This window comes from Pan troglodytes, chromosome 2 (genome assembly GCF_028858775.2).
Source record: "Pan troglodytes isolate AG18354 chromosome 2, NHGRI_mPanTro3-v2.0_pri, whole genome shotgun sequence".
Classification (NCBI taxonomy): Eukaryota; Metazoa; Chordata; class Mammalia; order Primates; family Hominidae; genus Pan; species Pan troglodytes.
In genome coordinates, this window is record NC_086015.1 from 158,871,872 (window position 1) to 158,898,346 (window position 26,475).

Sequence of the window (26,475 nt, forward strand, 5' to 3'; positions counted from 1 at the left end):
AATAGTTTGAGCCCAGGAGTTGGAGGTGGCAGTGAGCTATAATCGCACCACTGCACTCCAGCCTAGGTGACAGAGTGACACCGTCTCTAAAAAAAAATTAAAAATAAAAATAAAAACTATATATGTATATATACAAGTTTTTTTTTTTAATCTTAAGCCTAAAATAAGAGACTAAAATAAGAGGCCAAAGAGAATGGAGACACATTGCAACCAAATACCCCCAGCCCCAGTGGGATCTCTAAATTTTTCTTAGATTATTATGCCTTTCAGGTTTATGTATTTCTTGTTTTGTTTTGTTTTTTTAGACGGAGTCTCACTCTGTCATCCTGACTGGAGTGCAGTGGCGCAATCTCAACTCACTGCAACCTCCACCTCCCAGGTTCAAGTGATTCTCATCCCTCAGCCTCCAAGTAGCTGGGATTACAGGCGACAACCACCACGCCCGGCTACTTTTTGTATTTTTAGTAGAGATGGGGTTTCGCCATGTTGGCCAGGCTGGTCTTGAACTCCTGACCTCAGGTAATCCGCCCACCTTGGCCTCCCAAAATTCTGGGATTACAGACTGGAGCCACCACGCCCAGTTCAGGTTTATGTATTTCTTACCTTTCTTCTTTTTTGGCTATAATTTAAAAAGGTATTAAATCTTTGCTTCTGATTGAAAAATCTCCAATGTTTTATAAATAAACAATCATGGTGTGCCAGCTCCATCGTAGGACACTAGTGCAGATTATAAGGATGCCAAGTGGAATGAGACACTGTCCCTGTTATGTAAATCTCCTAGGAGAAACACACTCTGATATTTTCAATAGTTAAATTCTAGAAAGGTTTTCTGGCTAAGTTCATATCTTGTGTTTTCTACATCCTCTTAAAATCTTACTATTTAAAATATAAAGACAAAAGAGCAATCTACAAAAATCTATGTATATCTCTTTTGTAACCTGTGATTTAATCAATTTAGACAACTGCCTTTGGTTAGATTTGGGTAACTAAGAATATGCATGGAGAAGCAAATCCTGACCTAATTCTATCACTAACTAACTGCTGAAACCTTTTGCTCTCTTTCCTCCTTTGCTCCTTTCTCCCACTTTCCATAAGCCAGTCAAAGTATTCAAGCTCCACATTATTCTAGCTGTAGAGACTTCTGCTCCAGATATTAATGTCTATAAAAATATTATCTCCCAGCAAAACCTTCCCTGTCTCTCAAAAGTAGGAAGCATTTACCCATTCCTTTTGTATCTTCTCCCACTTAGTTGTGTGTGCCTCACGCAGGGGCTATGGCTTATTTACCCAGCTATCCTTTGCACACAGTATAATGCATGATGCATAACAGCTACTAAGCAGTCAATAAACGTTAGCTCCATGAACTTCCCCTCCAACATTTAGCTTCATATCTCTACATGCTAAATGCTGAATTTGTACTGATTGGCTGATATAAACTCTTAATTTGCCAATCATTAGAGGAAAAGCATTACTATCAAGTTTGCACCACTATTGTTTAGGCTATTATGTCTTCAAACTATTATAGCAAAATTCAGGCTATGCAACAAGCAGAAGCAAACATTAATGAGACAGTGCACTTGTGATACCAAAGCATTCCTCAGCCAACTGTCTTTTACTCTGCCTTTTACTCCCTGCTATAATCATTCAGTTAATATTTGCTAACCAATGAGTTGAATAGTGATGCATCATAAACAGTCTGATGACTGTACCAATTATAAAGATAAGAAAGGACCATGTGTTTATGTTCAGAAAAGAAACTGGCAAAGGCAGCATAGTAGAGGGGATTCAGCTGGGACTGAACTCAGGGTGCCTGATTATCTTGGCTAGTTCGCTATTCCACAAGTGTAAAGAAACCTATGGTGCTCATCCACCCTAGTGGAAAAGCATCTTTCCTACTGAAATTACCTTCCAGCTGCATAATGTCTGAACTATAGGGCTCTAAAAAGAGATTTCAACCCTTCGGTAAAGACTCCCTGAGCACCTGCTGTAACTCAGGTTCTATAATAAACAACAAAAGAATAAGATCTCAGACACTCACAGTCTAGTCTAAATGCTGGCAAACATTTTTTGTATAAAGCCAGATAGTAAATGTTTTAGGCTGTGTGGTCCATACAGCCTCTGTGGCAATCACTTTTGCATGCAGAGCAAAAGCAGCGTTAGAAAATATGTACACTATTAAATATGGCTATGTTTGGGTTGTAGTCTGCTTTATATACAAAATCAGGCAACTGACTGAATTTGGCCAACAGGGCGTAGTTTGCCAACTCTTGGTATTCAGGTACATTTTTTTAAATTGCAAAACAGTGAGCTGTATGTTGATGAAAGCTTCCCCTTGCATTTGCATAACATTTCATAATTTATGAAGCTATTTCATATATATTAGCTCAAAATTTAATCCCTCATACCAACCCTTTAAAATAGGTAGGTCTTATTATCTTCATTTTATAAATAAGAAAACTAAGGCTCAAATAAATTAATTTCCTTAAGTCATCATATAGGTAGAGATGGAGCTAAGATTTGAGCTTCCGCCTTACAGGCGTAGATTACTAAATGCTCACCAAAACTTACTTCCTCTTCCTCCAGTGCACACAGACCAACTGCATTTTCCAGACTCCTTTGCAGTTGGGTGTGACCATGTGATTAGGTTCTGGCCAGTGGAATTTGGGCATTGCCCTTTAAAACTTCCTCATAGAAACTGGCTAACATGATCCTCTGCTTTCTTTTCTCCTTCCATTTGGCCAGAGGAGGTACTCCTAGGGTAATCTTTTGGGTAACATGTTGACAACAGCAGAACCACAAGACAGAAGCAGCCTGGGCCCCTGAATCATCTCTTGGAAGAGAGCCACTCAAGCAGGAACACTTGTATTAGACTGGGAAAGCAGTAAGAAATGTGTATTAAGCCACTGAGATAGCTTTATCTGCATATTACTTTAGCTAATAGAGCCTGTGCCCAGGTCCAATGTTGTTTGCATTCAACTATAGCCAAGATGCAAAGGATGAGTTTACCAGGCCAATGAGACAGAAGAGATCATATTTCAGACAGGGGACATTCAGGCAAAGCAAAGAGTGCTTTCAAGAAAGAAGAAATTGTTCTACATGGTTAAATAGTAAACTAGCAAGGTAGTGGAAGGAGAGGAGGCAAAGATAAGCACTGGGAAAGACCTGTGCCAACACTGCGGTAAAAGGACTTGGAGAGAACAAGAGACAGCAATTAGATCTGCCTCTAGCACACTCAATCTAAGGAAGAAGAGGCTGGAGGCAGGGAGACCACCCCTAGAGCCTGATCAGCCCCGGCCTCACCAGAGCAGAGCTGTGAGCCGACAAAATATTTTCTTTATGTACCCTGATTTTTAAATAAATCTGATTTTTTCCAATTATAAATGTAATATATGATAATTACAAATGTATAAAGAAGTATGAAGAAGAAAATAAATCACAAATAATCTCATACTCAAAGATAGCCAGTATTAATATTTCAGAGCATAAATTTCTGAGCTCATTTTACCTTTCTCTTTAGCAGATATGTTTAGGCATGAAGAAAAATGGAAATGTAAGATAATATTTTCAATTGACTATAACTATCAGCATCTTCTCATATCAATCACCATAGATATTCACATACTACTAGTAGCCTTGTGCACACAGTATAGATGTGCTATCATTTTTTAAAATCAATTGTCTACTAGTATATATTTAGGTTGCTCCCTTTTTCTTGCTATTACAAAAATTATTGCAATAAACTTACTTATACATATATCTTTGTGCAAATGTACAAGCAATTTGACAGGACTAATTTCTGAGCCAAAGAGTTTTTCTACTGTCAAATTGCCCTCCAGAGAGATGGTACTAATTCAGATTCCCACTAGTGGTGTATAAAAGTGCCAATTTTCCCACACTTTTGGTGACATTGAATGTCATCTTTTTTTTCCTTTTAATTCTTTGGCAATCTGGTAAGGCAAAAACATATATCTATCTCATTTTTTTAATTTTTGAAAACACAGTTACTCAAGTTTTTAGTTCTCTTCTTTGTATTTTAAAATATTCTCTCTGGTCTATGGATGATCCTAAACATATATTTATTATCTTTAAAGTTACAGTGTGTTTAATTTATACAACTGGGCTAAGTGAATAGAAGCAGAGTCATTTTTGGATTTGAAAGACTTAGTGTGAAAGAAGTTAACACAAATAATCACATGTTAATTCTCCTCAAGGGGTATCAAGGATGGTGGGTGAATTAGCATTGTCAGAATTGAGTAGATAATCTATTTCTGCATTTATGTGCTCTAAATAACAAGCCATGTACTCATTAAAATTAGCTAAGGATTTGTTTAAGTTATTGCTTCTTTGGTGTTTTTCACACCTTTATCATATGCTTGACTTATCTTTGGTTTTGGTTATATACTAGCTAGGGCAAAGGGTAAATATACAAGGAAGCTTAGAGAAAAAATATAAGTAGAAAACTAATATAGGTTGTCAAACCTGAGAAAAAGGAAATGATGAGACACAGATGAGGTATGTGTGTGTGTGTGCATGTGTGTGTAAGACAGATACTAAAATGAGCAGGCATGTATTATTAGGAGATATATTCCAAGGTAACATTTATTAAAGGCCTATGTACCAAGCACTGGACAAGACTTGTTATCCACATTATTTTATCTGATCCTCACAACTCTTTGAAGTGCACAGAATCCATATTTTTTAAATGAAAATGCCCAAAATCCATATTTTATTTTTAAATTGTGTGCCAGAGAAATTGACCAAGGGATTAGCCAAAAGCTCAGCCACTATTAGAACTTTCGCTTGTCTTTTGCTATAATTTTATTCCAAATTCCATACTCTCCCCCACTGTACACTAAAAAAATCCTGGATTAGAATTTCCAGTGCTCTCCCTGACACCAGTGTTCCTCTTCTCTCATGTAGGGGTACAAAGAAACAAATAAATGATAAAGTATAAAGGGGAATGGGTTGCATGTGAGAATAAGGGATGGTCCCAGCAACTTTAATAAAGGAATAAGAAAATAAATTATCTGTTGAGTATATGAGAAATTAAATTGAAGGGAATGTAATGTCAGAAAAGTCAGGAATAAATAAGTTCAGGATAAAGAAGTAGCACAATAAAATAATGGCATGAAAAAACACACATATTTGTAAAATGAAAATATTTCTAAAATGGAAAATAATAACTAGAAACCACATAATTATAAAACTGACTGGCTCAACTGAGAAATATTATGTCCAGCCCCTTAATCTTAACCTGCTGTTAAGGGAACACTTTCTCTATTGTGTTAATATTCTTAATAATCACATGCCAACTTCCCCACCACTTTTTAAATGCAGTAACCAAAACTGAACCCTTTCATCAAACGAGTCACACTGGCCGAGCGCGATGGCACATGCCTGTAATCCCAGCACTTTGGGAGGCTGAGGGGGGTGGATCACCTGAAGTCAAGAGTTCAAGACCAGCCTGGCCAACATGGCGAAACCCCATCTCTACTAAAAAAAAAAAAAAAAAAAAAAATTAGCCAGGAGTGGTGGCGTGTGCCTGTAATCCCAGCTACTCAGGAGGCTAAGGCAGGATAATTGCTTGAACCCGGGAGGCAGAGCTTGCAATGAGCCAAGTTTGCACCACTGCACTCCAGCCTGGGTGACAGAGCAAGAATCCATCTCAAAAAAAAAAAAAAAAAAAGTCACATCACCCAGCAAATACAAAGAGAATGCTAGTCAGGAACTGCTAACACTATTTGCACTAACAATCAACAAGTTGAGAACTTTCATCTGTTTGTTGCTCTCTGTGAACCTCATCGGGGCTTCTGCCAAGCCTGCCAATATTTGCTTCACTTTGCTTTGTTTCTGTTCTTAATAACACTTACCTGAGCTTAGAACAAGAAAAAGCACTGGACTTAGAAAGATCCCCTAGCCCAACACAAGAGGTAGACAACTGACTCCAAGGTCTGACAGTTAATTCAGGTCAGAGCCAGATACAATCAACCATTGATTCTTATCTTCGTGGGCATGCATGGGGTTTTATAAACCAAATATATTCTAAATTGTATTTCTGTGTAAAAAATAAGACGAATTGAGAAAACTAGGGAAAAGATGTCTAAAAACAGAAAGGACAACTGTGGAGAGATTACAACAAATAGGAGAGGGTGAGGGTTCAGAGGGGAAAATAAGAAACGTGAGCCTAGGCTGGGTGCAGTGGCTCACACCTGTAATCCCAGCACTTTGGGAGGCCAAGGTGGGCGGATCACCTGAGGTCGGGAGTTCAAGACCAGCCTGGCCAACATGGTGAAACCCTGTCTCTACTAAAAATACAAAAATTAGCCAGGTATGGTGGCACACGCCTGTAATCCTGCTACTTAGGAGGCTGAGGCAGGAGAATTGCCTGAGCCCAGGAGACAGAGGTTGCAGTGAGCCAAGATCACGCCACTGCACTCCTGCCTGGACCTCAGAGAGAGACTCAGTCTAAAAGAAAAAGAAAAAGAAAAGCGAGACTAAAGAGTAGAATGGGATGGCTTCATTCTTCATCCATTGTATTCTTCCTTTGTCCCCTTGTGCATAACTGGGGACATAAATGGTGTAACTCCTTTCTGTTTACATGTGTGTGTGCATGTATGTACTACATGTACTGACATCTCTGGAAAAACACAAATCCACATGCCAAAATATCAACCACAGTTATGCCCGAGGAGTGGGCATCACCACTTGCTTTCATCTACTACTTCTTCAGAAAAAAAAAAAGGCATACATTTGTGGTCAAAAACAGTAAGTAGTAATGAGAGAATATGAAATAAGTTGAGAATGACTATACACAAAGATTAAATAGAGAACTGGCTAAGCACATTTTTTAAAATAAAATAAGAAACTTGAAGGCCAGGCACAATGGCTCATGCCTGTAATCCCAGCATTCTGGGAGGCTAATGCAGGAAGATCACTTCAAGCCAGGAGTTCAAAACCAGCATGGACAACATACTGAGACCCCATCTCTAAAAAAATACAAAAATTAGCCAGACATGGTGGCATGCACCTGTAGTCCCAGCTACTCGAGAGGCTAAGGTGAGAGGTTCATTTGAGCCCAGGAGGTCAAGGCTACAGTGAGCCAAGATTGTGCCACTGCACTCTAGCTTGGACAACAAAATTTGTATGTTCTTATTCTCTCATTTTCTTAGTTAATTTTCTGGCCTTTTCATTTTTAAAACCATCAGTGAGAACATAAGAAAATAAGTTAGTAAATAAAAGGAATACAAAGATGAGAAAATAAGGAAGGTATAATATCATTGAAATTAAGATTAAAACCTCAAAATCAGAAAAATACTCATGGTGTGAGAGGCACCTGTTTACTAAGTCCAACTGAAGACCTGTCTCCTGTTCATACTGTTCATATTTCAACAAGTAGAAATAGGAAGATGGAGATATGAAATGGCTCACATGATGTATAGTCTTCGTTCTCTTTTGTTGATCACATAAAAGTTTAATTTCTTTATGAGACCTACATCAATGGCGTAACTCCTTTCTGTTTACATGTGTGTGTGCATGTATGTACTACATGTACCAACACCTCTGGAAAGACGCAAATCCACATGCCAAAATATCAACCATGGTTATGTCCAAGGAGTGGGAAAGGCAAGAAGAAAGTTCATTTTAGCATTTGATATAAATCAAGATTGCTTGTTTTTTTAAAACAGTCCTTGGGTATAACCTTAGACATTCAAAATAAAACAAAGAAAAAAGATTATCAAGGGCAAATGATGAGCTCAGACATAAAGATGAAATGCAAAGAGAAATTATAAAAGAGGAATGAAATTGTCCTTTAAAGCTGCCTTTTATTTCATTTCATCTTTTCTCATTTGATTTTATTTCACCATCTGGGGAAAGAGGGTTGCCTCAGAGCCCTGCTTGTATATTTTCTCAAGTTTTATCTTTATACATCCTCCCTGATAAAACTGAAAATATTCACATGGATTTTAAAGAAAAGCAAGAAGCAAGAGGTCACTGGATTAGATGAAAACCTTATGTAACACACATCTGCAACCATGACTTATTCTTTAAACAGATCGATAGAAATAATCATTCACCTTTCTTCAGAGAGACAGCTGAAGTAACTCTAGCTCACTCATGGTAGCTTCTGTTTTGCTGACAAGTAATTAGAGACAGTTACAGATCATTTGTCAAAACTTCAATGGGTAGGGTTCATGGCCCTGATCTGAACCAATTTCTCAAGCAGATGACAAGACCCTTTCCCTTGGGCTGTGTAATCTATCTTTCATAGCATTTCTAGACTCTTTTTCCCAAAATGCCACTTTTACATCACCCATATACTCCAAAACTTACCATGTTCTCCCCTTGCTCTTTAGATCCAGCACAAACTCCTCAGGGAGATATTAAAAACACAGCTAACCATTCTCACCCCACTGCTTCCCTGTGCCAAACCCTGTGTAACCTACCATACTGTTCCCCTTTCCATCTCACACTCAGGAAGTATATATTTGCAGGCCCATTTATTCCAAGGAATATCAGGCCAACCTGTCGGCTGGGGAAAGGCATATGCACAAAGGAGGAGATGTTAAACGGAGATGTCTTCATAGAGACAGAGAACCTTTTACAAAAACAGGCAATCGATTGCTTCCTGCCTATGTATCTTACCACCTCTAACAAAGTAATAACATTTCTAAGAGAGGGAACAGAGCTGCAAGTCCAGGTTCCAAAGTCAGCCAGCAGGATTCAAATGTCAGCTCTACCAGTTACAGCTGACCTAGAGCAAGTTCTTTTCTCTCTCTGCACCTCAGATTCCTTGCCTCTAAAATGAAGATAACTATATGCACTTCACAGAGTTATGATGAAGATTGCTAGTTGCCAAAATTAGTAGTAGGTACTCGATTTTTTTTCTAATGAATTTGATCCCAATATTTGCTATAGAAAACTATAGAATCTGTCCTTTTCCTCTGATGCTATGTTCTGAAGCAGTAACCCTAATCAAAATAACTTAGGCGGTTACTTTGATGAGCATTTATATAGTCACAATAATGTAAATGTAAGTAATCACAGTAATGTGAACTTTGTTTATTGATATTAAACTTTTAAAGTCAATCTATGATCAAAACATAGGAGGAGTGATTCTGAGTACAGAAAAAGAATGAAAAAATAATTATACTAAGAGAAGTTAGGAGGGATAAAAGAGGCAAAGGTTTGGCAAAGGGAGAGTGATGGTCACTAGGTAGAGTAATCCAGCTGGCAGAGCAGGAAACCGAAATGTAAGTGAATTGTTAAAACTACAGGGATAACCAATACAGTAACCAAAGAGGACATGGGGTAATATAAGTGAGCTATTTCTCATCTATCATAGAAGAAAATCAATAATTAATATCAAAAGTTGAGAAATCAATAAGTGGCAGTGTAAGTGCATCAGTTGGAGATATAAAAGTAACACTAAAACCCTACAAAAAGGAAAGTAAAAAAGTTAAAAGTAATTTATTTGGAAAAAGGCTAAGAAGGCTGAGAAAAAACTGTATTTTTTGTTAATAGTTCTATAATATTGTGTTTAAATTTTTCAACTTTTTAAATTAACAAGGCGTAACAAAAAACTCTATTCACAATACCAACTAAAATCATAAAAATAAACCTACCAGGAAATGTGAACAACCTACATGAAGAAAGCTCTAAATCTTGACTGATATAAGAGAAGGACCTAAGAGAAAACGTAAAATATGACGAATCCTACTGTGTTCCTGAAAGGGGGAATCAATGTCTTAAAGTTGGCAGTTCTCCTGAGTTAATCTATAAATGTAATGTAATTCCAACCAAAACCCCAACTAAGTGACTTCTGGAACTAGACAGGCAGTTCTAAAATTTATCTGGAATACAAAATACATGAAAAGAGCCAAAAATTTCTGACTAAGAACAATAAGGGAGAACTTGCCCTCACAGATAATTCAGAAATAAACTAACAGCTCTGTAGAACAGACTAAAGCACACAACATTACGGGTATCACCTTCTTCATTAAATAGGGAAACAGCCATATTCCACAACGTGAAACACTAAGAAATGGCCACAGACCTTCCTGCCCTAATGTTATATTTGGACTGATTATGCAAGCAATATGACAACATTCAAACCAAATTCCTGCAACCTAGGAAAAGTTGAGGAGGGGTTCTCTAACTTCTTGGAGAAATCATTTTTTGTTTGCCATAAAAGAATAGGATACTCATAATTAGGCACAATTCTGTCTAGTGGACAAGAGGTCACGACCTTACTAAGAACAGAAGTGTTAAATTTCTTATCAGGCAATGACTTTCTTGTAACTAATTTATCCCAAATACAAGGCAGTGACTGAATAACAAGTGTATGCAGAAAAAGCAGCAGTTATGAATTCTACAGCAGCTTTGATCAGGGGCAAAGGACACCAATGTGGACTTGAGAGCCTAATGTTTTCTTATGAAAGATCACCTTAGCTAAGAAACTTGAATAGAGACCATTGTTTCCTCAACTATTTACTGCAACAGCTTTTTGGTCTCCAGTGCTCCAGCCTCACCCGTTCCACCATCGGTCTCCAAACTGTTGTCAGAGAGCTCTTTCTAAAACTCAAATCTGATTATTCTCTCCCCAGCTTAAAACCTTCTGTTGCCTTTTTTTTTTTTTTTTTTTTTTTGGTAATAATGTCTAAATTTCTTAACCTGGATTACCAGGTCTTTATTATAACACCTGGTCCTTGCTACTCCTTCAGCTTCAACCCTTGCTTATACACCTGACATCATCCTCATCATATTTCAAGGCTCAGTTCAAATGTCACCTCCAGAAATCCTTTGCTGACTTCTCCATACTCAGGTACCACTGGAATGTTCCTCTATTACAGTATTACTGTTATTACAGTAATATAAGCATGTTTGTGCACTATACCAGAAGTTACTACAAAAGAGCTAAGTTCTTTTTATTCATCTTCATATCCCCAACAAGCACCTTGTAGATAAAGCACATAGTCTATCTCTATTAATTGTACCCATTAATGATTAGCAGTTGAGAATTCCACAAGAAGCTCTCCATTTTCCTTCCCTAAAAAAAAAACAGCCTGTACAAAGGATTCAAATGACATAGCATGAGCAAAATCACAAATATCTAAATGTAGCAACTTCTAAAAGAAAAAAATCTGTATGACTGAGAAGGGTAGATACAGCTCTCATGATCTGGGAATTGGATGGCTCAATTCCAGCCACAGATTTGTTACACGTCTTCAAGAAAATTATGCAGCCTCCCTATGACTATTTTTTCTTCTTATAAAAGAATGAGATTGCTATGGTTTCTTCCTGCTCAGAAATCTAGGACTCGCTCTTACGTTGACATCTACCCTTCCATCAGGCATTCGTACACAGCATGCACACTGCTGGCATGTAGGCTATACTAGGCCATGGGGGAAATTAGTAGCAGATGGTACCAAAGTTCTAGGTCAAAGTGTATTTACTGTCATCCCAGAACAAATATGATTTCTTTTCATTAAAGTATATGAAATATACATTATCCTTATTTGTACAACTATACCATCTTACATATCTGGGGTCCTTTTCTATCTTTCAAATGCTTTCAGAGACCAGTAATTCTTACAACAACCTTGTGAGGTAAGCAAGAAAGTAGTATTATCTCTTCTTACTAAAAAGGAAATTGAGGTTCAGAGACACAACAAGATGATAAAAACACCTTCCTTACATGCCTCAAGCTTGCTCCTGCTTCTAGTTTTATGTTGCAATTCAGGTCCCTACGTCTTCTCAGTGTTGTTCAGAATCACTGAGATGAGCTTTAGTGCATTACATGAAATTCTAAGGTAAACAACAACAATAAAAATAATTTCCTAATTATATACACAAATACAAAATATAGGAGCAAACATGGGCTTTATACTTCATGGTCTTCCTGCCTCCGAATAAACATTCCTCAACTTTGTACTCCAGTCAATTGAAGCCACTCCACTAATGTTACTGTTTAACAATGCAACTCAGATTTCATGATATTTCAGAATCTATCAATTTCACACACTCAGATATAGAGTTGATCTGCATAATTCAAGATGTTCCTTTTAAAATTGATCTGGAAATCAGAAGAAAGATTTTTTGAAAAATAGTCTTGCTACCAACTGAAATATTTTAATACCAAGATGGCTAGTCAGTAATGAAAATTTTTCATTCAGCAGAATAAAATCACTAAGATAAATAATAGAAAATCTATTAAATAAAATATGAAATATTTGCTCAATGAAAAATCTCTGGTAAGACATCTGTATGTGAAAACATCTACCTTGAAACAAGACACCTTACATTCATCAACTTTGAAAGCTTATATGACTAGGAAAATTATATCAAATTTCCACCATGTTTAAGAATTAAAGCTCTATTTTAAATTTAAAGATCATCTTATGTGGTAAAGGTAATAGAAGTCACTTTCATCATTACTTCCATAATGTGTAAAGCAAGACGACCCTGATAGTATGCTGTGCAGTTCAATTTACTCCTACGTTCTGCATACATAAGAGTTTCCAAACATATTATAAGACAAAACTCTAAATGGAAATCCTTCTGACAAACTGCATGTTAAGTAAGCCAAATCCTTCCCTATTTCTGTATGAAAGCTTCTTCCCAGGCTTAGAAAACTCAGGTATACTCAAGAAAATCTCAACCATGGTACAATTTATGTTTTGAATAAAAAGCAAACATCAATGCTGGTACTGGGAACATGGCACATTAAAGCTGAAACCATAAACTAGCAACAATCTCCAGACAGGCTTTCAGATCAGCATTGATGGGATAAAGTTACATTTGAGTAGACGCATATGAATAATCTGAAATGACAGACAAATTTCAGCTTGAAGGTAACTTAAGAAGACATTTCTTGACACGTCATTTATTCTGTCTGACCAGGAAGGAATAATTCTTATAATTCAAGAACAATCTCCATAGATTTTCAATTTCTGATCTCCTAACTCATACTTTAAGATGTTTTTCTCATGCTCCTGGAGCTGACAGGCTGTAAGAACATGATACATGGATCCTGCCTCCATTTTATCTGTGCTAAATACTTCTGCCATTCTATTTTATAGAGCTAATTATTTTTACTATCCCTGACTAGTTTTAATTGATACAAATTGGGAATCATTCTCTCCAGATTATTGTAGAAAGTTAAAATATAGCTTTATTCATCATTATTCAAACTGAACAAGACTTGACAATGTTTCAGTTAAAACCTACTGTTTATAAATGTCAGACAAATGAAATTTTTAGGCATGTCTGTATCCTGACTTATAACCTAAGAATACAAATTATTTTCTCACTGACCATTTTAATATAATGATATACTTTCAGTTTGCCAGCATGCAAATTCTACTCTTATTAAAGTCTACATTTATACGAAAAAAACACTTCTGCCTAAACAAAAATACTTTGTTACCTCATTTCATACTGAAATATAATAAATATGTTCTGAAGAATTCAAATAAATATTTAACTTAACTAAACATGAAATAAAATAAATGTTTACCATCTTTTACTAGGACTATTACACTTACCTTAAAATTAGTAGTATGAGTCTTACCTTTTTCTGGACTTAAGTTTTTATACACTTCAAGGTCTGCCATTAAATTTAATACTATTACACATTATTGGCAAGAGCAGTAAAATTTCTCTCTAAAGGCAAAGCCTTTTCCTGATACACATTTCCAAAAAGGGTGGGGGAAAAAAAGGCAAAGAAATCCTTAGCAGCCCCCAGAACTTGGCTCATGCTGCCCTTTATGGCATGATGAGATCTTCACAATTCAGGCTTTATAGTGTGGAGAAAATAAATCCATGAGATATGATTATAGAACTTTGTCCCAAAGTGAAAAGCACAGCCAGATAAGCACACTGGAAGCATCTGCTCGGGGCTGCCGCTATTGTGGGAATGCAGGCGCTGTGGCTACTTTGGGTATGAGACATGCATGCTTCGTGCAGCGCGTTAAAGCCCTCAAGGCATTATGCACATTTAATGTCTGGGAAGTGTAGGTCTTTATCCATCAAAGAAACCCTCCTCACCTTCAGAGGTCATTGAGAAACACTGATTACCGTGGGAGTGACGCAGACTGAATACAGAAAATGAACATGCACACACAGAGACACAGAAGCACACACACAGACACACACTCTCAGAAGCAAACATCACTCCATCGGAGGCAAACACAATCCATTAAGAAATAAGCTACGACTGCCCTATAGGCTACTTTTGTGCAAGTCAGGTTAAGTGCATATTCAAAGCGTTGAGGGTTTTCCTTGTTTTTTTGTCCTGATTTTATTCACACACAAACATAGCAATGATCACAGAAAAGACTGGAATGTTTCCAACTTATAAGGAATGAGGTTACAGTTTGAAAACACTTACTCGGTGAAGGCTATTTCTCATGTTTAAAAAAAAAAATCACATGCCTGTGGACGTGGACAAGGTAGACAGCATGAATGAGTCTAAAAAAGTCAGTTTTTAGTGAATGAAACCACACATTATTATAGTGCAATTTTCCCTAAAGTCTATGTAAACATTATTTGCAACTTTATTCAACTTCTTTGAAGAGATAGGTAGACAGACAGACACATAAGCAGATACAGTAGCAATTTACAGTAGTCTTGCATTTAGGCATTGTAACTAAGCCTCTCATCCTGAGTATTAACTCTCTCACTCCAGCATTCCCTTTCTAATATCGACCCTATTGCCATTTTCTTCTCCCAGCTTCAGCTGTCCCTCACCCACCTGTGGCCCTTAGGACTCCCAGCATCTCCCATTCTGCATATACCAGTGTCAGGCCCTTTAGGCAATTCCCACCAGGGCCACCCAGCCTAGATTGCTAACTCATCCCTTGATTCCAAGGTGCAAAGCTCTATCCCAGATCCAATTCACCTGTGTCCCAATTTGCACATCCCCTGCCCCAAATTGCAAACTACACTATTTACTTTCAAATACTCTAGGGAAACTTGGATTTCAAAGGTATATGTGGGCACACACAATTAAATACATGATGAAAATATCCTTCTTGCAAGATTCAATCTAACATACATACATACATCACTATACAAAATAGCCATTAAGAGTTTAGGAGCCTATCTGACTAGGTTCAAAGACTGACTCTGCCACCAACTAGCTGTGAGACTTTGGGCAATTTACTTAAATTCTCTGCTCCTCCATTTCCTTATTTGTACAGTGGGCATAGTAATAGTTTCTACTTCAAAATGTTATTGCAGTAATTAATTTAATACACATAAAGTGCTTAGAATCACAATTATATATTATTATTGTTTTACTATTATTAGTCTTGAAATTCTTTACATCAACCCAGGAAAGGAGTGGACTTCATTGCTTAATCTGAATTAATTAGTGGTCCGAACACAAGATGGCACCCCAAAATGTGACATATCTGAGAAATACCCATTCCTGCTAAATAATCCAAGTATTTAATACTCCCAGATAATTTTATACAAAAAGACAATGGTGTTTTCTTAACACAAAATTGGTAACACCAAGTAACGAATATCTCGTTCCTTTGTCTGCCCAGAACCAAACATGCCCAAAAAGCAAGAGGCATCTTGGGTTTATCTCTTGCTCGGTCCTGAAAAGAGGTGAAGACCAAAGCACTCCCAGCTCCCAAGAAGTTTTGGAAAGGCTTCCTTCCAAAGATCCCCCTCCCCACTCCAATCTGGGGTCAAGAAAGAGGAAGGGGACAAACTTTTTATGTGCTCACTTTACCCACCGGGAGTCTTGCTCATAATAAGTTATTCATCCCTCTCACCTCTTGCTCCTGAAGCCCCAGGCTCCTCCCTGAAAAGGCTGACATGCAGGATTGGATATGGAGCCCAACCACACAAGCACATGGCAGGTTTATTCTGAGTGGCTCTGGGGCACCGTTGAGGGCCAAGCCACTCACCCAGGGGGAGCACGTAGCAGCTTCATAGGGCAGGTGGGCAAGCTTTTAAAAAGCAGCCATGGCCCATAAGTGTCTGTTTGACCACAAAGGAGCACTCACAGATTTTTGAGAGCCTAGAGATATCTACTTATTATTAAATATCCAATTCTTCAGCAGTAGCAAATAACCTCCTATGCAGCCCATTCAAAAGAATCATAAAACTTATAAACACCTATCCTGAAGTTGGCAGAGACACTGAATGAATAACCACATCTCTGAAATCACTCCCCTGTATTCTCCCAACAGAAGGTCATGTACAATGTCAAAACTAGGCCAACAGACTTTGGGAACAATGGTGCTTCCTCTCATGGGTCACCTCAACAACCTTACAGCCTTAGAATCTTTAATTTCTTAACTGGAACCCTCATTTGAAAAGTCTGGGCCTTTTCCAGATTCGTTCTAGCATAGTACTTGGCATACAGTAGGTACCTTATAGACCCTCATCAACTTTCTCCATTTTTAATCATTAGACCTAACATGGAATTACCTTCACCAATCAGGTGAAAAATAAAAAACAATATTTCTGAGTTCAGCTTCTAAATTTACAATCAGTGAAGGACTTTACACCTCATCTGACAGCATTTCCCTCATCTTTCACACCTGAGTTCTACTTCTGATTTCTTAAAGAAACATCATAAAGTGTAATAGGTAAAAGCAATGGTTTCCATGGAAGATGGAGAAAGATGTAAGCCCCAGCCTCTTCCTTGATTCACTGCCTGGCCTTGGGTCAGTTATGGGTAGGGTTGTCATATAAAACAAGACACCCAGTTAAATTCGGATTTCAGAGAAACAACAAATAATTTTCAGTATAAGTATGTCCCATGATATACTGTATTTTTTCTTGCTAAATATTTTCTGTATTTTTTTCCTGTATTTTTACTTGCTGTAATATTCCTGTATTTTTTCTTGCTAAATCTGACAACACAATGGGGGTGGTGGGGAGGGCTGGTGCTCTCTAAACCTGTAAGCCTAAATATCCTCCCCTGGCAATGGCAGTACCTACCTCAGAGGGCACTGCTGAAGAGTAAATGGGTGGTAGAGGCCAAGGGCCTAGCCCCAGTGGCTGGAAAAATAAATACTCCATAAATAGAAGCTAATGCAGTAAGTGAATGGCCACTCCAATCACTGGCTTGATATAACTTCATTTAACCAAGTCTCAATGTTTAAAATGTTCTATACAACCCTCCCCCCACACCCCAACCTCACCAGTCATACAATTCTAAACTGAGATAAACTCGGAGTGAAAACATGGTGCATATCTGCCCTTAGGGCTCTCTAGTCCAATCAGAAAACCTACTGACGCAAACCTAGGAACCATGTTACTTAATGAAACATTATTATAAAAGCTACCATTTACCAGACACCACTATGCAAATATTATCTTCCCTAATCTTCATGAAAATTCTGCAAGGAGATATATTAGTATCCACATTTTAAAGGTAAGAAAACTGAGATTCAAGTCTGAGAAGATGTCCAAGATCGCACGGCTGTGATGAACCAGAATTCAAACCCAAGCTGACTCCAGATTTGGGCCCTTTCCCCTGGCTCTGTGCTTTAGGTCCTGGAAACCATGTCTAAAGTTTTAGGCCTGATATCGAAATTCCTCATGTTTTTTTCCCAGCTAGAAAATATTCCCACACAATGCCAGAAGCTGTTAGTGTCTCTGGCATAGAAACACAGAAATGCTTTAAAAAATAAATAAATAAATAAAAATAGTCGGCTGGGCGCGGTGGCTCATGCCTGTAATCCCAGCACATTGGGAGGCTGAGGAGGGCGGATCACAAGGTCAGGAGTTTGAGACCAGCCTGACCAACATGGTGAAACCCCATCTCTACTAAAAATACAAAAATTAGCCGAGTGTGGTGGCGTGAACCTGTAGTCCCAGCTACTCAGGAGGCTGAGGCAGGAGAATTGCTTGAACCCGGGAGGCAGAGGTTGCAGTGAGCCGAGATCATGCCACTGCACTCCAGCCTGGCTGACAGAGCGAGATTCTGTCTCAAAAAAAAAAGTCAGTAAAGCCATAGTATCACATTAACTTAAAGCATATTCACAGTTTTCATCACAAAATGGAAAGTAGGGGAAAAGCAAGTATAGGGTGCAGCTTCGCCATTGAGAGCCTCCAGTCACACACAGCTACCACTTCCTAAGACCTATCCCACATACAGGTACCTCAATTAAGGGGAGGATCTCACAGGAACTTTCATACTCTGCTGTTAAGTTGTACATTGAGAGCATAAACTGTAACAAACTTAATGAAGTCATCAGGCAAGATGCAGCAAGATTTGTAAAAATGGTTATGCTTATTTTAGTCAATAATCATTGCTGCTAGAAAGCTACCATAAGGAAATCATCAGAAATATAAAAATCTATATAGAAGGAATTATCCTTTCCTTAACATTTGTTATAATAATTAATAACTCTCAACTGTCTAATTGTCTACCAAAAAGGGAATGATTGACTTAAATATACATTCACATTTTGGAACACTGTCTAACTATTAACGATGTCTGTAAGACATTGCAATTACCCGGAGAATGTTTGACATACTAAGTGAAAAAAGGAGGATACAAACTAACTACTAATTAAAGGAAAAAAGGAGATACAAACTAACTACTAATGTTACTTTAAATACGTAAAATACAGAATATAGACATATAGAATAAATCCTATAAAAATATATGAAAAAAATGTTATCAGAGGTTATCCACAGCTATCTCTAGGTGTTTTACTTTCTTCTTTATATGTTACTATATTTTGATTATTTAGAACCAGCATTTATTTCTTTTATACTCAGAAAAAAATAACATTATTTTTTAAAAGTGTAGCCAGTTTAGTAACACTAAACTTAGAAAAAGAATATAATCTCTTCCCACTAATATAATATGGAGAACTTGCTTTGAGGCTTACTAACATTTATGAAGCACTTTACTATGTTCCAGATACTGTTCCTAGCATTGCACATGCCTTATTTAATCCTTACAATGCCCTTTTGAGTAGATTAGGTACAACCATTTCTCTAGTCTCAAATGTGGAACCTGAGGCAAAAAGCACTTAAATAACTTCCCCAAGATGGCACAGCAAGTCTGTGATAGACCTGGGCTTTGAATCTCCACAGAATGTCTCTAGAATCAGTGATCTTCACCAGATAAGGTAATACGGAGATCTTGAGTCACTTATTGCCTTCAGTCTCTCTTTTTTTATCTGAATGTCTCACAGAACAATGAACAGAGCAACCAGAGCTTAATTCCTTTTAGGAAATTTCACTGTGCACTCAACTACAGAGGAAACCCAAAATCATTGCTATAAGTTATATATCAAAATCACCAATGTAGCTATGCAAACACATGAAACCTCAACAAGAATTTTCCAATCTACATGCAACCCCAAAGGGCTAGATGCAGGGAAACTCCCAAGTGGATGGTCCAGGAAGATGTTCCCACGATGAGCAAGCACATTTCCTTTCCATAAAATAGGGGGGTTTTTTACTACCACTGAGGCATTGTCCTGTCTGAACCCCTGCTTAGTCTTAAGCTGTTCCAGAGTACTCTGGAGACAATGGGCACTAATCTTTCATCAAAATCCCTTGACCACTCAGTCTTCCTTACTCAGCTAGCTGTCCTGGGCAATATCTGGTTCTGAAGCAGAGGGTAGCACTGTCCATTATTTGGCCTTTATCACAGAAATAAAAAATGAACTAACTGAAGGGTTAGACTTTAGCCTCTGAGTGTCTGCTAATAATCTATGGGACAAACTGGAAATATGCTTTCAGTTTTTATTTACAATGGACTCAACTCACTAAAGATGTAGTCAATGCAAACTTTGAGTTAAATGAATGAGAGAAGGTAGAGATCATTTATCAATTCAAACAAGCCCAGCATAGTTCATGCCTTTGGCCTATTCATCATCAGTACATTTGAGGAAATTGCTATTATATGAAGCTCAGAAAGCCCCATCAGGATTGCTTCAGAAAATTGCTGCAACTTTTTTTTTTTTTTTGAGACGGAGTCTCGCTCTGTCGCCCAGGCTGGAGTGCAGTGGCGCGATCTCAGCTCACTGCAAGCTCCGCCTCCCGGGTTCACGCCATTCTCCTGCCTCAGCCTCCCGAGTAGCTGGGACTACAGGCGCCCGCTACCACGCCCGGCTAATTTTTTGTATTTTTAGTAGAGACGGGGTTTCACCGTGTTAGCCAGGATGGTCTCGATCTCCTGACCTCGTGATCCGCCCGCCTCGGCCTCCCAAAGTGCTGGGATTACAGGCGTGAGCCACCGCGCCCGGCCTGCAACTTTTATATTAAACCCCAAGGAACAAAATGGAATGCTACTCTGAGTTCATATATAAAGGAAAAGGCACTTCACAAACAAAAGTGTATGCAATGTACCTAAATGCTCAATTAAGGTAGTAATTACAATCTCATCAATCCTATGTGATGCTTTATAAACTCTACACCTTACAAAGTCCTCTAGGAACACATACCCCACATGAGCCTGACAGCAACTACAGGAAGGCAGAGAGGCAGAATTATCATTCTGCATTCGCAAAAGAGGAAGCTGAGCCTCAGCAGCTCCCTATGAATGTGCCCAAGATCACAAAATTAGTCAGTGGAAAAACTGGGCTTTCTAATCCAAACACAGTGCTCTTTCCCCACACCAGGCAAACATGCTTAAAATATTATTGCCAGCAAGAATTGCTAGACAACAGGATAACAGAGTATAACCAAACACTTAAATTGCAAACCCAGTGTATTACAAAAATTTTAGCCGAGAACAGATGAAGACCTGTAGGGGAGCAGGTTTCCATCCAATGCTTGCTAAATAAATGCTGAGAATAGCCTACACAAGTGTTTTACTCAGAGAGCAGGCTTATTGTGAATGTTTATTCATCACTGGAGAGATATAACTCTGTATTCTAATGAGACAGAACATGTCCTATAGATCACACACACTTGTCAAATAAACCAGTTTGGATTTCTCCTGCATTAAAAACCTGACATGCATCAGTGGACAGTAATTGCTACACATTTTTAAGCATCCGAATCTCAAAACAAACTGAGTATAACCCATATTTAATTTTGCTATGTTCCACAGGACAGAGATGAGCCACTCATTAGCCTGACTGCCTCTTTGAACGCTGCCTGCTTGATGACTTATTGATCTCCCCTTCGAGACTCTTGGCTTTAAAATCAAAATTTTTCATTATTTTTTGAAAGACTCGATTGTTTATTGGTCATGTCACTTTAAATTTTATAGGTTAGCATAAAAATTTGTAGGCACATCACTGTCAGCTTGATGAAGATGTCAATATAATTGAAAATAAAATCTCTCATAGACTCAGAACTTGATTTCAACTTGAGCAATCCATGAAAATAACCAAGACCTCGTGGGCAAGATTTTATACACAGGTGCTATAAGAAACCCAGGAGCTTGCAGCCAGGGAACACTAAAGCACACTGAACTATCTTTGGTAATGACTCAGAAAATGTAAAATTCTGATTGACATTTGGGTGCCATGAACTCATATCCAGCTATAAATAAAAGTACCCAGACTTTGTAAATCAGCATCAGCTATTTGAGCAGCTACCATCAGTGCTGATCAGTGTTAATCATAACATTAACAGAGGAGAATTAACTAGAGATAGGTAGTCACACGGGAATCTCTCATGGTTGTTGACAGTGACATATATTAAAACAAATATCTGTCCTGAGGACTGAAGCTTTAATTAAATTCTCAAAACTTACTTAGTCATATATTCAAACTCCCCTACAGCACTTGGGATGCACTTTCCCCTGAACAGAAGCCCCTTTACCTCCTCCCTTGGGAGGTGGAGCTGGATGACTAGAGTGGAAATGTCCAGAATAAATCCTAAGTGCTTGTATTCTCCAGCACTCCAGCTAAAGGAGGACTGTTTGGTTGTATAATAACCACACTTGGACGTACCTGCTATCTTAATTCAGGATATTTTATCATGCCTTAATCTGCCATCTCTGAGTCTAATAAAAGGTAAATGATATTATCTGCCCAGGCATGGCTTGACTTACAGCCAATCAAATAGGGATTACAATACATGCATTCAAATAGGAGATACGCATGGTCATCATAACGCAAACCCCCTACCCTCTTATCCAGCAATACTGAGCCCTGGGACACTACATATACAGACTGGTCCCATAAGGAAAGCAAATATAGAGATAACCATAAATTGGGGGAAGCGGGTAGAGAGGAGAAGATGATTCTAGATTATTGAACACAACAGCCACATCTCTGGGAAGTCTCTTCAGGCCACCCAAACTCAAAGGCCTGACTAAAGAGAGTTCAAACTTCAAGGCTGCCTCAGAACCACCAGGTCACTTCAACCTGAGCAGAATTCAGGGTTGTTTGCTCTGTACAACCAGAGACTCTCCTGAGAACAGGAAACAGGTCTCCAAGGGAGCGGGATGGCCATAAACTCCTGAAGGACTGGAAGGGGAATGCCTCCTCTGAAAATCTAACCCTGTAATGTCTGAGGAAGACATTTTATTAAAAAAAAAGATGACCTTTAGGGAAAGGATGCCCTTAAATGATTGAGGCAGGGAGACCTCACTCCTCTTTCTAAAAGAAAACCAAGGAAAGAGATTGTACTGGCTCCTCTGGTAACAATTTTCAATACGTTACAGCTCACAGTACTATCACAACAGTCTAAATTCCTAAACTAAATTACTCTACAGAAATGAAAAATCAACTCCTTTGTCTCTCCCTTGATGAAAGAGAAAGTAGCTCTTCTCCACAACTTCAGCAGTACAATTTTACACATACTAATAGTTTTTGCAGTGTCTCCTTACCTCTTTAGCCTTTCTTCTCATATTATTTCCTCCTAACAGTACTGATTTATTAATTTTGCATTCTGCCTAAGACAACAGAAAAATAGACACAGAAACAAGAAGGAACATAATGTAAATTCCTTGAGAGCTAGAACAATGAATGTCTTGCTCCCTGATGTATCTCCAGGGCCTAGAACGGACCAGAAGAGTAGTGAGTACCAGGAAGGCCTGAGCACAGGAAGACCCACCCAGACCCAAAGTCAGATTCTGGATAGTTTTCCAATTGTCGGAAGACGGCATAAAGCAAGACTCAGATCCCAAAGGATAACAGAGGGACTCCAAAAGCTGGGAACATGAAGAAAACCAGTTGCTCAATTGTGAGATACGGTAAGGGTAAGTGAGGGGATGATGGCATGTAGCCTTTTCTCTACAAATCAGGGAGAAGGTTAAGGTGGCAGCTACTAATGGACAGTTCCCTTGGATGAAAATTATCAACTTATTAAAATTTTCCAAATGGCCTTCTGGTTAACACTTCAGCCTAGTGATTTAGGAAGAGAGAGAGCAACTGTGGTACCAAGGGAAGGCAGAGCTCCTTAGGAGAAAAAGAGAAAGGACAAGTCAATTCCAAATCCAGAAATAATTTAACTCAGTGGAAGAAGAGTTAAGGGGTATAAAGTAGTTGGAGACGATGTGACAGTCAACAGATAAGCAATCAAAAAGACTTCAATTCAAATCCTGGTTCTACCAGTAACTTAACAATCCAAGCCAAGCTATTTTAAATCCCTCTAAGCCTCAGTTTCCCCATCCTCAGCAATATCTATAATAACAGATGCAAAAGCTCCTAGCCCAGCATATAAGTGCTTTAAGCAGGACGAGCTACATAATCTGCTGGCCCTGTATGAAATGAAAACATGGAGACTTTTCCCCCCCAATTATAAAGAATTTCAAAATGGCAACAGCAAAGCATTAAACCAAGCACAGGGCCCTTCTAAGTCACAAACACACAAGAGGCTTGGCTCTAACCCTAAGAACTTGGTAGGATTTACAAAAATATTTTTCTCCATGTTTTTTACTTTCCTCTCCCAGGTTCATTTCCCTGTAGAGACCAGTTGAAAAAACATCTTTCAGAAACCAAGGACATTAAAGGGACTTACGAATGTTAAATTTACTTAAGTTGATAATTATACCATGGGGCAAAGGGCCATGAGGTATGCAACTTATTCTCAAATTATTCAGAAAAAATAATTGTGTGTGCGTGCATGCATGCATGTGTGTGTGTGTATAGAAAGAGAGTGTACAAGTACACAATGATAAAGCAAACCGGATAAAAGTTAACATAACATAAAGTCCCATGTGTGGTTGAGGGGAAGAAGAGGGAAGGAAGTGCAAAGAGGGGCAAGACTGTAATGTAAGCTCCTTACAGACAGGGGCCATTTGTAGTTTGTCCTCTAGATCCCCAGCATAGAATCTAAGTCAATAAATATTTAAAGCATGAAGGCAAAAAGGGAGCAATATCCCTTGTTCAAACTAGCTTGGGGAATAAGGACCCATGGAAGGGACAAATGATTGATTGTTATGGCAGTGCTTGGGAATCAGCAAGCTGCTCTACTTAGAATGAGACCAAGGAATTTTTGAAGCTGTGGACATGAACACAAGGTGTGGCATGGTAGGTACCTCACAATGCACCCATATTGCTCAGGGACTCAGTTCTCACCACTTTCTAATAGTTAGGTTAGGTTTAGACCCACCTTCGGCCCATCATTGAACCTTTCCCAGCCTCAGCATCCTCACTGATCAAAAGTGAGATGTTACTGATTCGTCAATCAAATACTTACCAGGCATCTCCCATATGCAAGGCTCTAAAGTCACATTCCCTATTCTCTAGAGCTCTCATTCTAGAAGGGGTCTCAGAAACTGGTGGCATTAAATATTTTCTTGAGGTCCTTGAAGTCTTTCCCAGTTCTGAAAATTCTATACAAAAACTTGGGGCTTTCTATTTAAAAAAATGAACATGAACCTTATAGTATAACCACTCTCTAAAATACTCACAGTAAATGTATACTCTCTTAAAGGTGAAAGTGTACTAGAAATGCCCCTTGTTTATTAACTTAAAATAATCTGTACACATAAGGCAATAAAATGCTTGACAGCATATATAATAAAGCCTTCTGTCAATAGTCAAATTAGTTTTGGCTGCCAAAATTCTTGCTCCTTGATAAGTCACTCAAATAGCAAGAATTTCAAAAATGTAGCAAAGCTCTTTTGCTAGAAAAGACATTATGGAAGATAGAAATACTTTAAAAGCAATAAATTTATCAATGAGAGAAATAATGCTGAAGTATAGATTAATGATTAGTATTAAAATAAAAACATCAAAAGTATTTTAATTTTCTGCTTCAATAGTCCTCATTCATAGTCGACTAGCACAAAAATGGTTTCAAAGGCTAATTTTGTTAAAGACCTTGGAAAAAAGAAAAAAGAATTGCTCCTTCATGAATACTAAAGATGATAAAATAGGAAACCAATAACATTTTATCACTTTATATAAATTAATCTAATTTAGAAATAATTTAGTACTATGATTTATGCAGAACTTGTTCTCTAGCTAAGAGAAAATTTTACATTACTAGTATCAGAAACATGGTGCCTACAGTTGCTAGATATTAAATGTCTACACTGATTTATATAATTTAGGAGAAATGGTAAGGGATAAGGAAGCAAAAATATAATCAGAGACCAAAATAGGAGACCTATGAGAATATTATTTCCCAGATGGGTTCTTAGAAGCTCAAGCAAGAGGATATATGTATTAAAAATGGTCTCAACAGGCTGCAAGTTGACATACTGAGACTAAGTATTTGTCTTTAAAAAATAACCATCCTCCTGTCACTGACTGATATAATTCCCAAGGATCGGAACACTATTATTTTTCTGGCAGATACACAGGGCAACTGCTTTAAAGGGTTAGCTTCCACAACTAAAGGTCATTCACCTATGGTTTTGCAGAGCAGCAACTCTAAAACCTTTCTCCTAAGAAATGAAAAATGTCTAAACATCCTTTGGATTCACAGAGTCAACACTACCACCTAGTAAATTACCATATAGTGAAATCCTTACTGGATCTAAATGCTACATGGATTATGTTACATTATTTGTAAAGTTCAGCACCTGGCTCCCCACAGAGAGTTAATAATCATTTTTACCTATGAAGACACAAAAAGAAGTCAGTTGGATGCCACTAGGCAAGGAGAGCCCTGTCTCATAGAGCCCTGCTGCCATCAATGATGGGAAACCAGGACCTCAGCCCTTTAGCAGCTCCAAAGTGAATACTTCCAGACTTACCTGGCCAACACACAGAGGCTCTGAAATGCTTTCACATAAAATTCCTTTTATGTCACAATATTCCAATGCCGTAAATATCTAGCCATTTTTGATAATCAGAAAATGCAGTGATTTACAAGATTTATCCCACAGAAAATCCACTTAGCATTTCATAATACTTAGTTCAGATCATAAAGGCCAGTTGAGATGGAATGACAGAATACTGGCTTTTAGAATTAACCCCCAGGAGCAAGATGGCAGAACAGAAGCCTACACTATTTATCCCCACTGCTGGGACACCAAATTTTAACAGCTATCTGCACACAGAAAAGCACCATCACAGGAACCAAAAATAAGGTAACAGCTCAGCCACAGTGGGGTAGAGCAAAAACCAGGTTCTT

At 38.1% G+C, this 26,475-nt stretch overlaps 1 protein-coding gene across 12 annotated transcripts in view; it reads right to left on the reverse strand.

Moving 5' to 3' along the window:
- The window catches only part of PLCH1 (phospholipase C eta 1), a 269,548-nt gene that overhangs the window by 186,882 nt on the left and 56,191 nt on the right, over nt 1–26,475 (reverse strand). For 3 of the 12 annotated variants that reach the window (XM_063807281.1, XM_009446715.5, XM_063807277.1), the window contains exon 1: nt 14,047–14,210. The exons of 5 other annotated variants lie outside the window; for them this stretch is intronic. In XM_063807281.1, coding sequence (XP_063663351.1) covers nt 14,047–14,170 — 124 coding nt within the window. In that variant the 5' untranslated portion in view covers nt 14,171–14,210. Of the gene's footprint in view, nt 1–13,570; nt 13,991–14,046; nt 14,289–26,475 lie in introns of those variants that run through there. 4 more of the 12 variants (XM_063807287.1, XM_063807286.1, XM_063807282.1 and 1 more) reach the window with 3 other exon arrangements.